Source organism: Sciurus vulgaris, assembly GCF_902686455.1.
Source record: "Sciurus vulgaris genome assembly, chromosome: 1".
Lineage (NCBI taxonomy): Eukaryota > Metazoa > Chordata > Mammalia > Rodentia > Sciuridae > Sciurus > Sciurus vulgaris.
Genome location: NC_136461.1, coordinates 22491693 through 22508769, shown reverse-complemented (window position 1 = coordinate 22508769; position 17077 = coordinate 22491693). Strand labels below are relative to the sequence as shown.

At 38.2% G+C, this 17077-nt stretch overlaps 1 protein-coding gene across 1 annotated transcript in view; it reads left to right on the top strand.

The window, feature by feature from the left end:
* The window catches only part of SNRNP40 (small nuclear ribonucleoprotein U5 subunit 40), a 32053-nt gene that overhangs the window by 10356 nt on the left and 4620 nt on the right, over positions 1–17077 (top strand). The window contains exons 5-8 of the mRNA XM_079114640.1: positions 4770–4892; positions 12143–12263; positions 14689–14771; positions 15713–15774. Of these exons, the coding sequence (XP_078970766.1) occupies positions 4770–4892; positions 12143–12263; positions 14689–14771; positions 15713–15774 (389 nt within the window). The remainder of the gene's footprint in view (positions 1–4769; positions 4893–12142; positions 12264–14688; positions 14772–15712; positions 15775–17077) is intronic.

Genomic DNA, 17077 nt, shown 5'->3' with positions numbered 1-17077 from the left:
TTAGCACGATTCCAAACTGAACTCTCATGCAAAAATAAATAATTGGGATAAGTAGCAAAACTTGAATGGCATTGAGGATCAGATAGTAATAATGTATCAGTGTTTAACTTTTTGATTGTCTTGAGATTAGGTAGGGAGTAATTAGGAATTAAGTCTTCAATTTACTCTCAAATGATTTCAGCCCCCCCTCATGTTCTTTTTACTTTTCTGAACACTATTTTAAAATTTAAAAATCTAGCCAAGTGCAATGGTGTACACCTGTTATCCCAGCAACTGAGGAGGCTTAAACGGGAGAATTACAAGTTCAAAGCCATCCTCAGCAACTTAGCCAGACCGTGTCTTAAAATTAAAAAATTTTTACAAAGGGCTAAGGATATTCCTCAGTGATTAAGTGCCCCAGAGTTGATTCCCCAATAACAAAAAGATTTAAAGTCTATTAACAGTGATAATTATCTGAAACTAAATTATTTTAACCACACTTTAAGTGACTACCATAACTTTTAGGACACAGACAAAGATTGTTTTCATCTGCATAGAGAATATATATTGAAACAAAGATGGTAGTAAGGCTCAGAAGATATGTGGGAATCAAATTATCAAGGCCTTGAATTCCAAGATAAGAAGTTTGGACTTGATTCTTAAGCTAGAGGAGTTGGGGAGGGAATATGTTCTTTGGAAAGAAGTGAAGCACTCTTTTTGGACCATTTATCTGAGAAACATGCTTCCATGAAATAGGAACTGCTTTTCATCCTAAGTCATGAGAATTAGAAGGAGAGACAACTTGGCATTGGCACACTCCTACTCAAACTCTACTTTTTGACCAGAAAATTAAATTTAAGCCCATTAGATCTTTTCTAAGATACCATGGTTGATTCCTTTCTTTTCAATGACTTTGTTTTCTCGTAGGCCAGGCTGGGCGCAGTGACACATGCCTGTAATCCCAGTGGCTCGGGAGGCTGAGGCAGGAGGATCATGAGGTCAAAGCCAGCCTCAGCAACAGCGAGGCACTTAGTAACTCCATGAGACCCTGTCTCTAAATAAAATACAAAATAGGACTGGGAATGTGACTCAGTGGTTGAATGCCCCTGAGTTCAATCCATAGTACTCCCCAAAATAATAACAGTAATGTAGGAGCTAGGAAAGGTTTCACACACCTGAAATCCCAACAACTTTGGAGACTAAGGCAAAAAGATAAGTTCATGGCCAGCCTCGGGAGCTTAGCAACACCCCATCTCAAAATAAACAATAAAAAGGGCGGGGGATGTAGCTCAGTGTAAAGCACCCCTTGGGTCAATCCCCAGTACCAGTTAAAAAGTGTAGCCAAACATGGTAGTGCACACCTGAAATCCCAGTGTCTCAGGTGGCTGAGGCAGTCAGATTGCGAGTTGAAGGCCAGCCTCAGTAATTTAGTGAGGCCTTGTCTCAAAATAAAAAATAATAAGGGCTGAAGATGTGGCTTAGTGATAAAGCACACCCGAGTTCAATTCCCCCCCAAAAAGTTTTTTTAATGAATATAAGAGCTGAAGATATAGCTTGGTAGTAAAGCACCTGTATAGAATGTACAAGGCCCTAGAGTTGATCCCCAGCACCACACAAATAATAATAATAATATATGTGTTCATTTTTTAAGAACAAGCATTTATTAATAATTGTGAAAAATTAACCATACATTTCAATACTTTGAGGTTAATACAACATTCATATAGTAAAATCTGACTATTCTGGTCTTCATTTTACTGTTGACTTCCTAGTATTCTTTATCAATCAGTTTTCTTTAAGCTTTAGTTTCCTTATCTATAAAAGTTGGGGTTTAACTAGATAGTCAAAACACAGTAACTTTGAAACACTTTTTATCCCAACTCACATTAAGGAAAATATTTTGTATTGTGAGCCAATATCCACCCCCCTCCGCCTGTGTATCTGTATCATGAACCAGCCCTTTCTGCATGTGACATTTTCTGATAATCATCTGTAATATTTTTACTTGAGATAAAATTTAACTAACATAAAATTTATCATTTTAATCATCTTAAAAAGTATACAGGACTGGGAATGTGGCTCAGTGGTAGAACATTTGTCTAGCATGTGTGGGACCCTAGATTTGATCCGTACTACCAAAAAACAAACAAAAATTGTACAGTTTGGTGACTTTTAGTTCGTTGTCATGCAACCATTGATATAATCCAATACCAGAACATTTCATCACTCCTAAAAGGATCCCCAAACCCATCTAGCAGTTACTCCCTCTTTTCTGCTACCTTCTGGCTACTGCTGATCTGCTTTTTGTCTCTTTGATTTGCCTAATATGGACATTTCACATAAATAAAGTCATATGTGGCCTATCATGTCCAGCTACTTTCATTTAGCTTGTTTTCCAGATCTCTGTGTTGTAAGATGTATTGATACTAGATTCTTTTTTATGACTAAATATTACATCATATGAATATTCCACACGTTTATCGATTGGTCAGTTGGTGAATATTTGGGTTGTTTCCACTTTTTAACTATTATGATTAATTCAGTATTATGGAAAATTATTCTTTATTATGAATAATGCCATTGTGAACATTAATGAATAAGTTTTAGTTTGAGTACCTGTTTTCATTTCTATTGGATATATACCTTGGAGTGGGATTGCTAGCTCATGTGACAATTCTTGTTTAACTTTTTGAGATACACAGATTTTTCCAAAACTGCAGCACCATTTTTATTCCTACCAGCAGTATATGAGGATTCCAGTTTCTCCACATTCTGGTTATTGTTTTGTTGTTGTTGTTGTTGTTGTTGTTGTTTGGCAGGGGTGGTTCCTGGAGATGTATGTAACCCAAGGTCTTATACATCTAAGCATGCACTGCACTACTAAGCTATACCCCTTGCCCTATTGGGCTTTTTTGTTGTTGTTTTTAAGATATCCTAGAGGGTATAAAGTGGTATTGTAATTAAACAGTTTTTTAGCTCAAGAAATGTTTATTCAAGTTCTCTGCTCATTTACTGATTGGGCTGTTTGTATTTTTGTGTTAATTAGAGTTCATTTTGGGGGGACTGAGTTGTAGCTCAGAGGTGGAGTGCTTACCTAGAATGTGTTTATTTTTAAGTCCAGTTTATTTTTGCATTTGTCATCTGTGCTTTTGATGTTGCATCTAAGAATCCATTGCCAAATCCAAAGTCATGAAGGCCGCTGTGTTTTCTTCCAAGAATTTTTATAGTTTGATCTCTTACATTTAAACTCAGAACTGTGTTGAATTAAATTTTGCAAATCATGTGAGACAGGGGTCTAGCTGCCTTTTTCTTTTCTTTTTTCCTTTGGTGCTAGGGAATGAGCCCTTCCTCAAACTTGCTAGGCAAGCCCTCTGTCACAGAGCCACACTCCTCCCTAGTTTATTCTTTTCCATGTAGTCATCCAGTTGTCTGAGAACCATTTGTTGAAAAGACTGTTTCTTTTTATTTTCTTCTATGTGTATTCTATTGCATTGCGTACTCATAATTTTTGGATGAAAACTAGATATAAAGTGACAGTAATGGAAATTAGATTCTACTCAGTTTGTTGTTGTTGCTTATTGTAGTTATTGTTTGTTTAGTGATTTTTTAAAAAAACAATTTTGTAAGGTCTGTATACTTTCTCCTGTGTATCTACTGTAGTCTTTCTCCATAAGCATTCCAATATGCTAGTGATTGACAGGGGTTTCCTTAATCACTTAGAAAACAAAAACTCTGCCAGTCTTTCCAGATTGGCTATATCTGTGTCAGAGCCTGCCTTCAACTCAGCCAGGCAGTTTGCTTATACAGAGTCTGAGGGTCAGCTGGAGGAGAGAGCTTAGGGCCTTCCCAGATCCTCAGGAATATATGAGGGCTTTTCAAAGCTCTTATTTCCCACATTCTCTTCCCTAGCCTTTCCTCTCAAGCTTTTTGGTTTGTCTGTCATTTGCCCTATTCCCTGCCCCAGGCAGCAAAGGCAAATACATTTGCCTTTGAATGTTTTCAAGAAGAGTTTCAAGTTAGGCAAAATAACTGCAAACCCTTTGAACTCATCCTTCAAAGGGCACAAACCTGTAATCCCAGCAACTTGAGGCTGAGGCAGGAGGATCGCAGGTTTGAGGCCAACTTCAGCAACTTAGTGAGGCCCTGAGTAACTTAGTGAGAACACGTTTCAAAAAATAAAAAGGGCTGGGGTTGTGGCTCAGTGTTAAAGCATCCCTGGGTTCAATCCCCAATACCTAGATAAAGAAAGAAAGAAGAGTCTGAACAGGGTACAGTCACTCAAGGATGTTAAGACAGGAGGATCCTAAGTTTCCAAAAATATAAGTGAAATGATTTATTACTTATTTTTATGTAGTTCTAATAATTTATTTTTAGTGACTAAGAATGAGTGTAAGCATTTTAGATTCCATTTGGTTTTTTTTTTTTCTTAATGCCTAATACATTTTGTTATGATTTGAAAATGACCTCTGTGTCCCTGTTAGAGAAGTGCCAGTGTCCACAAGGTCCTCGAATTTAGGGGTATCCTGTGTGAATAATTTTTTTTTTTTTTTTTTTTTTTGGTACCAGGGTTTGAACCCAGGGACATGAAGTCACTGACCCACATCCCTAGTCCTTTTTTGTATTTTATTTAGAGACATCCAACTAAATTGCTGAGGCTGGCTTTCAACTCACAATCCTTCTGCCTCAGCCTCCCGAGCCGCTGGGATTACAGGTCTGCGCCACCACTTCCAGCTGTGTGCTTACTTATAAGAGTGACATTACTGATACATTCGTCTTTTCCTGTGCTTCAGCTTTGGGACATCCGGAAGAAAGCAGCCATCCAGACATTTCAGAACACTTACCAGGTGTTAGCTGTGACCTTCAATGACACAAGTGATCAGATTATCTCCGGTGGAATAGACAATGATATCAAGGTATGTATGATGTTTATGTTATAATTCCCTTTCACTTCCATACACTCCCAGAAGTAAGTCTTTGCAAACTGAGACTGTGGTACCTTGGCACGCAATGCCAACTAATAGGAAGGTAGTAACTTGAAACTTTCTCTCCTGTCCTTACTGAGTTTCTAAATCAAAGGTTACATTGTTTCTGGTATAAGAACAAGGCAGTTAATTTGACTGAAGTCTCTGGCTGAGGGTCTGTGTGGAAAATACAGAATGCATTTCATTCCTTCCCAGAAGACATTTAAAATCTTTTTTTTTTTAACTGTCTTGTTCTAATGAGATAGCTGTGAATCAGTCTGTGATTCCCTTCCCTCGTCTCTTGGTGTGTTTCTTTTCGACACTATGAAAAGGAAATTTCCTAAGCTTCTCTAAGAATAAGAGAAGGTAATGATTTTGGAGAAGGAGACAGTAGACCATGAGCCCAAGCTTTCAAGTAATTGACTTGGATTCTAATCCAAGTTCCATCATTTTCTAGTTTTGTGACTTCAAGCAAGTTCCTTTACTTTATTTCTTCAAGCCTCTGTTGTCTGAGGAGAACAGCAAAGGTGGTAATAATATCAAACAACAGCACCTGCCTCATAGGGTCGTGGTGGTTATTAACAGAGCCTCGTGTATTAGAGCACCTGAAAGTATTCCGAAGTGTAGCTAGTGCTAGCAGTTGTGCAATGTTGTTTCGGAGCTACGCAGTTCATGTCTGCCTTTATGTGTTGGCTTTCTTGAGACTCTCAGAGACTTTGGCCTTACATTCTGCTTTATCATAAGAATTTAACAACAATGTTAGTTAATACCCAACTTCCTCTGTTGTCCCTCCCTGGAGATTGTACTGTATTCCCATCCCTCCTTACCTCCTTTGTAGTTACTGTGGATGAAATGTCCTTGCCTACCAGAGGTAATCCTTTAAGTGGAAGGGTTTCAACCCTTCTTTCCTCCTCAAGAAACCCATGCCATACATTTGCCCAGATCCTGTTTTTAACTTCTGTGTTTTTCCTTTCTTCTCATTAACATTTCATCATGCTTAGGTCTCTTCTAGGGAAGATAGGTGGGATCATCCTTCAGTCACACACCCTTTCTTGCTGTTGCCCTATGTGTCTTCCCCTTCAGCCTAATATTTTGGAACAGGATAATGGTGGTGATAATGTTGTTATCATCTAGCACTCAAAAAGAGCTTACTTGATGTTCTTAAACTCTGCATCATTCATTCATTTAAGGTTCACAACTGTCTCTTGAAACAAACATATTAATACCATTTTATAGGTGAAAAAACTGAGGCTAAAAGAGGCATAATAAGCTTGGCATGGTGATGCATGCCTATAATACCAGCAACTGAGGCAGGAGGATCACAAGTTCAAAGCCAGGCTCAGCAACAGCAAGGCACTAAGAAACTCAGTGAGACCCTTTTTCTAAATAAAATACAAAATAGGTCTGGGGATGTGGCTTAGTGGTGGAGGAGTACCCCTGTGTTCAATCCCCAGTACCAAAAAAAGAGGCACAATAATATAACCCAAGGTTCCACTGCTAATAAGTAATGGAAACTTAGTTCAAACACAGAATTTGGTTCTAGAATCATACACTTAACACTTAAGAGAAGACCCCTGAAGATTTTTCTTTAGTTCCTTACTTCCCTTTTATTTCTCAATTCCATATCACCTCTAATAGTCTGACCTCTGCTTTCATTGTTTTGTGGGCATGACTCTCTTTAAAACCATCAGTGATCTCTCTGTTGCCAAATCCAGTAGATCCTTTACAGTCTTTCTTCATGACTTCTCTCTTAAGTTCAACTACAGCCTTATCCCTCTGTCTCAAATGCCCTCGCAAGCTGCTTTCTCTAGGCATGGTTTTTGTGTTTTTGTTTTGCGGTACTACATATCAAGCACAGGACAGGCACTCTGCCACTGAGCTACACTCCCCACCTCTGTATTCTTTTTCTTGTTCATACTAGGGATTGAACCCAGAGGCACTCTACTACTAAGCTTCATCCCAGTCCTTTTTATTTTTTTTTTAATTGAGACTATCTTGCTAAGTTGCCAAGATTGGCCATGAACTTGTGATCCTCCTGCTTCAGGTTCCCAAATTTCTGAAATTGCAGGCATGTACCACCATACTTGGCTAGTTTGTATACTTTGTAAGATATTTAGCTATCCAAAGCTAGGTGCAATGGCACACACCTCTGGTCCCAGTTATGCACCTCAAAATAAAGAGATATAAAATTTGCCCTAAAATGTACATTTAACATATTAAAGTTTCTGGCAATAAAACTAAAGATTAAGAAAAATGGTTAATTATAACTAAGATATTTTTAGCAACAAAAATGATAATTTGTTCATTGGAGAAAGCTTACAAAACATAAAAAGAAAAATAGCCTGGCACAGTTACATACCTATAATCCCAGCCACCTGGAGGCCAAGAAAGAGGATTGCAAGTTTGAGGTCAGCCTGGGCAACTTAATGAGACCCTGCCTCAAAATGAAAAAGGGCTGGGGATGTAGCTCAGCGGTACAGTGCTCCTGGCTTCAATCCCGATACCAAAAAGGAAAATAGGAAAAATAAAGTCAAATAATCATCCACATTCGTTCACTCTTGATATTCGATTACATTTCATTATACTTCTCCCAGTCATTTCCTTTAGATGAAATCTTATATGCTACTTTTCAGATGTATTATCCTATAACTAATCCTTATGTCAGGAACCTCCCCTCCTCAGATCCTGCTGTGACTGACTTGTTCTTGTTTTCATCTCTTGACTCAGATCTGTCCTCCTCTAATTACTCTCTATCATTTTCCTCTTATATTCTTCTGAGCAATATGGTAGGATCATTTTTCTGATTCTGCTACTTAACCACTAGCTCTCTGATCTTAAAGTTATTTTGTAGCTGGGTGTGGGGACACCTGTAATCCCAGCAACTTGGGAGGCTGAGGCAGGAAGATCGTGAGTTCAAAACCAGCCTCAGCAACTTAGCAAGGCCCTAAGCAACTCAGCAAAACTCTGTCTCTAAATTTAAAAATATATAAAGGAACTGGGGATGTGGCTCAGTGGTTGAGCTCTCCTGGTTTCAGTCCCCAGCACCAAAAAAAAATTTGTTGTTGTTGTTGTTGTTGTTTTTGCAGACAGGGTCTTTCCACGTTGCCCAGACTGGTCTTGATTTCCTGGACTGAAGTAATTCTCCCTTCTTGGCCTCCAGAATAACTGGACTAGAGGCATGTGCAAGCACACCAGCTAAGGAAGTGACTTTAACCTCTCTGAATCTCCATTTCTCACCTCTAAATGAGAGTAATTAGACTACCACATACAATCGTTACATAAATTAAGTAAAGATATGCAAGCTCATAGTAAGGGTTTAATATATGTCACATGCCGTTACCATCTTTTTTGTTGTTTTACCATGCTGGGGATTGTGTTATATCCCTAAACCATATCCCCAGCCCATCATCATTTTTATTATTAGGATACAAGTTACAACCATGTCCTGGACATTCCTTTAGACTGTTTTATACATATCACTGTCACAAGTTATACAGTTATGGTCATATTTCTGTGAAACTTTTTCTGTATTTGTTTCCTTAGGATAGAGTTCCTGAAGAACAGTAAGGTGCCAGAAGCTTGAGGTGTAGCTCAGTGGTACATTGCTTGCCTAGTAAGGCCCTGGATTTGATCATAAGCACCACAAGAAAAAATGATGATGATGGTGATGATCATAATACTGTGTTAACAAGTATATGAATGTTTCCAATTTTGAATATATATTGTTTTTTGTTCTTTTTGTTTTTGTTTGGTTTTTTGTAGTTGTAGATGGACAGTGTGACTTTACTTGTTTATTTTTGTGCAATGCTAAGGATCAAACCAAGTGCCTCACAGATGCTAGGCATATGCTGCGCCACTGAGCTACAGCCCTAGCCCTATTTTGTTTTATGGCAGCAGCAATTAATAGTGTTTAAAGTTAGGTTGCTGTAATTATTTGTCTTCATTTTTTTCTCCTGTATAATTAAGGTATACTGGAGAATTGTAAGACCCTATTAGAATTTAGTTAGAAGATAGTTTTCTTCCTACTTAAATACCCTGTTGTTACACATTTAGGGGAGAAGAATTGCCCTGGACTCAGAAGCACTCTTTAAGTTGTTCTCAGGCCTCATAAATTTCTTTAAATATGCAAAAGAGAGGCTCCTTTCCAATCAGAATTAGACCCAGGGAATGTCAAACCTGCAAGAGACCTTAAACATCTGGTTCATCTCTCTTATTTTATAGATGACTAAAGTGAGGCCGTAAGATGTTAAATGATTTAGCCAAGATCGCATAGTCAATCACTCAGTCAAAGGTAGAGCCAGGATCACAGCTATATCCTCAGAGGGCTGATAATCTTTCCAATGTGTCTTGTTGCCTCTAGTCAATTAACAGGTTCCTAAAGCACTTAGGGACTCGGCAGTCTTTAGCACTTAATTCCTTGACAAGTCCCTATACTATCTCAGCACATATAGGAGGTACTCCTTAAAGAACTTGGTTCTTGGGCTGAAGCTGTGACTCAGTGGTAAAACCAGTACTTAGCATACACAAGCCCTGGGTTTAATCCCCATCCTGGTTGTGGGGCACCAGGTGTAACAGGACACTTCTCAGCACTGCCTATTTTTAAAAAGAAAGAACTCATGGGGAATAGGAGTCCCTTTTGTGAGCAAATATGCTCTCTCTTGGGACTTTTTTCCTGGTGATAGGATCTGAAAGTCAGAGGAAAATGGAAAAGAACAAAACATATCCCTGCTTGAGGGCTTGAAAGTCTGTCTGGCAGTCCTTTAGTGTTTCGTGTAAACCTGAACCACATGGGAGTTTAGTTGGTAGTTTTGTTTGTTTAAAGGAATAAAATAAATGCTTTTTGATTTCTTACCCTCTGGTCTCATCTCTTTGATTATCTGGGCCAGAAAGATCTTTTCAGAGTACAAATCTGACCAACTCATTACCCTACTTTGAACCCTTCTGTGACTCCCCAGTGAAGGGGATGGAGTCCAAGCCAGGCATCCAAAACCTTTTGTGAGTTCACCTCTGCTTATGTACCTGTCAAGTATCATCTGTTTCTTCTCTGTGCTTAATTCCCTACAATCTAGCAATTTTGTCATGCTCTTTGCTTTCACACATCACCTGTGCCTGAAAATACACTTCCACTTTGTCAAAAGGGGAAAAAAAAAGGTCTCTTCTAGTGAGGTAGTGGCACATACCTGTCATCGCAGCTACTCAGGAGGCTGAGACAGGATGATCCCAAATTTGAGGACGGCCTGGACAACTTAATGAGATCCTGTTTCAAAATTCAAAAAGGGCTGGGGATGTAGCTCAGTGGTAGAGTGTCTGTCTAGCATGTGTGGGTTTAATCCCTAATACCACACCAAAAAAAAAATCAAAAATCTCTTCCTTCTTCTACACCTTGCTCAGATGCTTCATTCTCTGTGAAAGCTTCCCTTTCCCTGTTCCACAAGAGAGTTAAACCTTCTTCCCCCTCTGCTACTGTACCTTGTATAGGTCTCTCAATACTTGTTTGCATATCTGTTTTCCTTGCTAAACTAAATGCTTCTTGAGAGCAGGAACCCTGTCCCTTTAAACCTCCAATAGTGATTGCCACTGATCAGATGTTCGTTGAATAGCTGATTAGGACATTTGCAAAATGTTTTGCTTAATTTAGTGCCCTATTCTTTTTGTGGTAAATCCCAGATATTTTTTGTCCCTACACAAACAAGGTATAGGCCTCAAAGAAGAAAATCTGGAAATAGCACAAAACTGCTGAGATTGGTGGCAAAGCGCATTCTCTCCTACTTGTTACTAAAGTAAAGATTTCAATAGTGCCTTCTCTGAAGAGGAAGGACAAAGCTTTAATAGAGTGTCAGCTATTCCAAGCTCTCCTGATTACCGAGGCAGCAAGCATCCTGACACAAAAAATGATGGTAGATGAAGTGTCGGGCCCCAGACATGCAGGAGGTATGGATGTAGACAGTAGAGTTGGCTGCCTGGCTATTGCTCCGGCATACCATGCCTGGCTCACTTCTGGATGAGAAAAAGCACCCTGCTTTAGAGGGCAGCAAAAATTTTATTCACTTAGAAAAATTACATGGCAGTGTTAAATAAAATTTGGAAATACCAATGACCTTCACAATATTACTATTTTTCCATGTGACATCAGACTGTTGCTGTCAGTGTTAATAATTATTTTACATAGTTGCAGTTTATGTAAATATAAATACTGTTTTGTATTTTCCCTGCTTTGCTTAATAGTTTATTATGTAAATATTTTTACATTTGAGTTTCAGAGTTATTCTTAGGAACTGTTAATAATAGCTGCCAATTATTGAGAGCCTGCCAAGTGCCAGGCATATGCTAAGCATTCTTATTTATAATTCTTATATAAGAGCCATAAGAAGTAGATGTTTTCCCTGTCTTCCAGAACAGCTTCAGAAAGGGATAGTGGCCCAGTAACATATAACTCCAGTTTTTTCTTACCATAAATCTCTTTCCACTCTATCATGCTCTCTCCTTTGTGAGAATTCATAATGTTCCAGTGTGCTCATGAATCATAATTTAATGTCATCTCTTACCTTTTTGACATTTAGGTTATATACAGTACATGTGTGTGTATGAATACATATTGTTTACATATATATCTTTTTAAATTAACTATTTAAGAATTGATACTCTTGCATATTGTCTTGTACACAATTTACATGTACTCATAGTGTCTTTTTAAATTACATGTTTACTCATTTTTATGTAGTTCTAATATCTTTTTAGTGACTAAGAATCAGTGTAAGCATTTTTTTTTTTTTTTTTTTTTTTTTTGTGCTACTGGGGATGGAACTCAGGGCCTTGTGCTTGCAAGGCAAGCACTCTACCAACTGAGCTATCTCCCCAGGCCGGGTGTAAGCATTTTAAGTGCTATTTATTTTATTTTAATGCCTAATACATTTTATTATGCTTTGAAAAGACCTCTGTGCAAATTTTCTTACATTGAACTTTATCTTAATCTTTGACATTAATTTATATCAAGTCAAATATAGTAACTGGCTGTCTTTTTTAAAAGACAAGTGTTTTTTCCCTCTTTGACAGAAATCTTGTATTTTGTACTTAAAGTAATATTTGGTTCAGAGCTCAATTTAAGAAGGGATACCAATTTCTCCAAGCAATTGACTCTTGAATAATTCTTTCTCTGCTGTTTCTCAGTTTGATTTCTGGGAGTACTTTTTTTGTTTTTGCAGGTCTGGGATCTGCGCCAAAACAAGCTAACCTACACCATGAGAGGCCATGCAGATTCTGTGACTGGCCTGAGTTTAAGTTCTGAAGGCTCTTACCTCTTGTCCAATGCAATGGACAATACAGGTAACTTTGGAAAGCTGTCCTAGTGCCATCTCTGTAGACCCTAAAGAAGTAGGCATTGGATATTAAAATTGTGTAGGGGTGGAGAGGAGAGTAGCTCAGTGGTAGAATGCTCACCTAATATGTACAAGGCTCTAACATCAGTGCCCAACACTGCAAAGAGAAAAAATATGTGTACTGGGATACATGAAAATTCAAGGAAAGAGTCAAGGATGGCTTGCAGAGTCTACCGATCAGTGAGAACACTGTAGTGGGAAAAGCTTTAGATGATCCAGAATCCAGGACACTAGTCCCAGATCTGCCTTTGTAGCTCTTAAATAACTTACACACATTTCTCCTTTCTGGACATCAGCTTCTACATGGATAAAATTAGAGGAAATTGGTCTTTATCTTTAAGGCCCATTTCTGCTCTGGTATGCTGTGTCTGAGCAGAATGAGAACTCTTAACTGATTCGTTTAATGAGAAAGATCAGAGTGTGGTGATCCAGATATTTAGGACAATTCTCAGATGTTTGCAAAGAGTACAAGTTTGGGCAGTCAGTAAACCAGTGTGCTCATTCTGCCATTTATCTTTCCTCCCAACTCAAGAGCCCTGGTGTGAGCAAGGAATGGTGGTGCACCTGGAATCCCAGCTATTCGGAAGGCTCAGGCAAGAAAGTAGCAAGTTAGAGGCCAACTTCAGCAATTTAGTGAGACCTTGTCTCAAAATTAAAAGTACTGGAGATGTAACTCATTAGTAGATCGTTTTTCTAGCATTTTCAATCATCACTAGTACTGCAAATAATAATAATAATAATAATAGCCTCAACATTCTGGACATTCTGGACTTAACAAACACAAACTCTTGCCCTATCTCTTTGCTTATTTTTTTATTTGTTTGTTTGATTTGGATTTTTTAGTTGTAGGGTGGGAAAATGGGTTTACTATAGCAAAAAGGAAGGCAAATTATAGGATTATATGCTTAATATTGGAGTTTGGAAATGCTCCTGGTACTCATATCATATTCACAGGCTTGTCGGGAACTAAAATGCACCCACTGACATTTTATAACAAAAATAGTACCTGGCATTTAATGGGTACTCAAATATTTGTTGAATGAATGGATGTCCTTCCTTCCTGACTGCATTATCATTTCAATAGCAAATTTTAATGCATAGCTTTGCCTTTTTATACTTGTCTGACTCCCAAGTGATGGTATTACCTTTTCACACTCAAATAAAATGACATCATTCAAATTCCTTTTTAAGATTAGCTTCTGTTAAACCAGCAGTAGCTACTGCTTACAGTGTATATTTATATGCATGTATCAACTTCAGTAAATTTACCATTGACTAATTCTAGCATTCTTTATAGTGAGAAACAATGAAGTTCCCTAAATGTTTATTTAAAGAGTAGTAAGAAGAAGTTCTTGTTATGACTATATAATAAAATTATAAATTCTCTGTATTTGTTTATTCACATCCAATTTTTTAGAATCTTTCCACATATATCATTTTGCTCAATCCTTAAAGTAGATTTATTTATTTAAAAAAAAAAAAAAAGACACAAACTTAAACAGGCATGATGGCACACACCCTGTAATCTTAGCTATTCAGGAGGTTGAGAATCAAAAGCTTGAGACCAGCCTGGGCAAAATGAAAAGGTTTGGGGATGTAGATTCATAGGGGAGTATCTCTGGGTTCAATCCCTAGAACCATCAAAAAAAAAAAAAAAAAGATTTTTTCTGTTTGTTTTTTATAGAGCAGAAAACCAAGACACAAACAACTGATTATTTACTTAACATCCGTGTATGCAACAAAACTAAAATTAAATTCAGAGTTCACATTTTCTGAAGCTGAGGATATAGCTCCATAGGAGAGTGCTTGCCTAGCATGTGTGAGACACTAGATCCCTAGCACCTCGGTTGCTAGAGAACAAAGTTCACCTTTTCTGATTTTTTTTTTTAACAGTATTCTTTTGCTACATTAGACCTTGTTCAAGTTTAGACTCTCATGTGCCCATATGAGGAAAATTATAAAAGATGAATATTAACTTTAGTTTTTATAGACTTGTTTTTACAGTAGTCATTGGTATTTAGATTGTTACATAGAAGTTTTGGTGGATGTGACTCAGTTGACGGAGGAGTTGTCTGAAGTCATTATCACAACCACCTTCATTCTGTTGCAACTCCTCAACAGTGTATTCTCCATTTCTCCTTCCTACCCCGCCTCGCTTTCTGTTCCCTTAGCCCCAGTTAATAGAACTTTGATGCATTATATTCCCACTAGAAAAAGAAAAGAGTCTTACCAGGTAGCAGTGTGTCTGTTAGTCCACCTCTATCTAGGAAACAGTTTTTGTCATTGACAAGATACTATTTCAGCTGGGTTCTCAGGAAGCCTCTGGCTTATGGTTGGTTTGGTTGGTTAATTGGATTGAATTTGTTTTGCAGTGCGGGTCTGGGATGTCCGGCCCTTTGCCCCCAAAGAGAGGTGTGTGAAGATATTTCAAGGAAATGTGCACAACTTTGAAAAGGTGAGTGCTACATAGCAAAGGGGTTTTAATGTCCTTTTGATTCCAAAAACATTTAAGGTGATGCTAAGGCTGAAGAGTAGCTTTGCTAAGAACGGGCTGCATTCTAGTGGCTGTTCTTTATCAAAGTTGTTCTTAGCAGAACTTAGAAGCATATCAGAGAAGACATGTAGCCTGATAGCAGTGAAGCCAGCCCTCAAACTGAGAGCTTCTAGTATCAGTCCATCCTCAACAGGACACTCTAGGTCTTTCTTTTATTCCTTAGGAATTTCAGTTCTTTCAGATCAGTGCCCTATATGGAACCCAGGCTCCCATGGCTGTTATCCAAATTGTTTCCTTCACCTTCCCAGTGACCAGGTGTTAGAACCCTGGAAATACATCCCCTTCTCAGTGAGCACCATGGCCCAATTTGTGAGAGACAGAAATTTTTCTTAAATCCTCAAGTTCCCAGGTCAGCTCTGTTGGAAGCTGCATTTCCCCTCAAACAATTGGTTAATAGAGATTAATGTTTTACTTCTGAGAGCTCATTGCAATTGTTTTGCTTTATATATCAGATCTTTTTTGTTGTTGGGTTCGTTTTTATTTTCCTTTTTCTTCAAGATTAAACAAAAAAATGAAAAATAGATAAGAGCAAGGAGGAAAAAATTTAATGAGAATCAAGATGAATGGAGCAAAGAAGGCCTCCATTTATCAGCAGAACAAATTTTTGTTGCCAGGTCTAATCTAACTGTAACTTATTAAGCATTTTCTAGTTCGTGTTTATGTGGTCTAAAATAGTGAAGTATTTTGGTCCATAGAACATAAGATAATTTCTGATCATCTTTCTGGGGAGAATAATTAAAATCTAGTTAGGAGGCTTAAAATCTCCCAGTGATTCTGTGGTACGGCAAAGAGAAGTTTGGTATGTTGCCATTCAATAGATTCATGCTTATTCATCATTATAGAATCTCCTGAGATGTTCTTGGTCACCTGATGGAAGCAAAATAGCAGCTGGCTCAGCCGACAGGTAAGGATTACTGGGTATGAGGTAGAGGATGATGTAGCTGTGCAGGACTTCTCATGTTTATGAGAAGTTATGACATACAGTTATGGACTAGAACAGCCAGAGTTATAGCTGTACTCAGAAATGAAGCCATTTACAGTATGAAGGATTTAAAAAGCATGTTAGGTGAACACATTATTTCTCTCTTCCCTGGATACATTTTAGACCTTGAAGGTCAACTGTTTCTTTGATATCCTGTTGGATTCCCATTGCCATCAAAATAAAATTCAGACTCATAATTTTCCCAGTCTCTCATCAGATTCTTCTGCTGCTTAAGTTTATTTTAATACATATTGAGTATCCTCTCCCTGCACTCACATGGAACTCTGTATTCTCATCCTCCTGCATCAACTCCAGGTTCTCTCTCATTCCCCCTTCTCCATTATCCAAGTTCCCATATCTTTCTAGTAACCACCACTGTGTTATATCTTTAAATGTTGCCTGGCCTTCTCTCTCTCTTACCTTTTGGGCATAACTAGTTATTCTTTGCTGTAATTAACAATTCATCCATCTAATCCTTATTAGTATTTATTACACCTCATAATCAGCAAACATCATGGGGCAACCCTACTAGATTATTTGAACCAGAGCTCAGGGAATGAATTGTAGTCATCTCTGAACCCAGGGAAGTACTGGTCAGCACTTGAGTTATTTTATTCTAAGAACTTGTGAATATTATATGAATGAATTCCCAACTCAAAGATGGTGGTCAAATTCTACCCTACGTAACAACTTTAGGTAACAGCTACCAGGGGCAACTTTTGAGACAAGTTGCTGAGATTGGCCTCAAACTTCGGATCCTCCTGCTTCAGGCTTTCAAGTGGATAGGATTACAGGCATTTACCACCATGTCCAGCAAGTGAGCCTTTCTTAAGTGGGAATTTAAACTGGTTCATCATGTGGCTCATCTGAGGAAATTCTTCCATGAGATGCTGTTGTATTTGGTATGTCTGTAGTGGCCTATACTTGGGAGGGAATCAGAGGCTGAATAGGGATGTCCAAGGTACCCAGCCTGGCAGGCTACAAAGTGGGATGGTAAAGAATGAGACCTCCTGGTGGCAGATTCAGGCTTTAACTTTTACTGAGCGATGTCTTTACTCCTTTTCACTTAATATCACCTTTGTACCCTGCTGAAATTAGCATCATTTATAAATGGGAACCCTTTCCGAAGCTTGCCAAAGCCTTTGGCATGCTTCAGGTTTTTTTTTCTTGAAACTCTAGCACTGCCATGAAGCTTTACCATGATCCACCCCACACCTACTTGTGA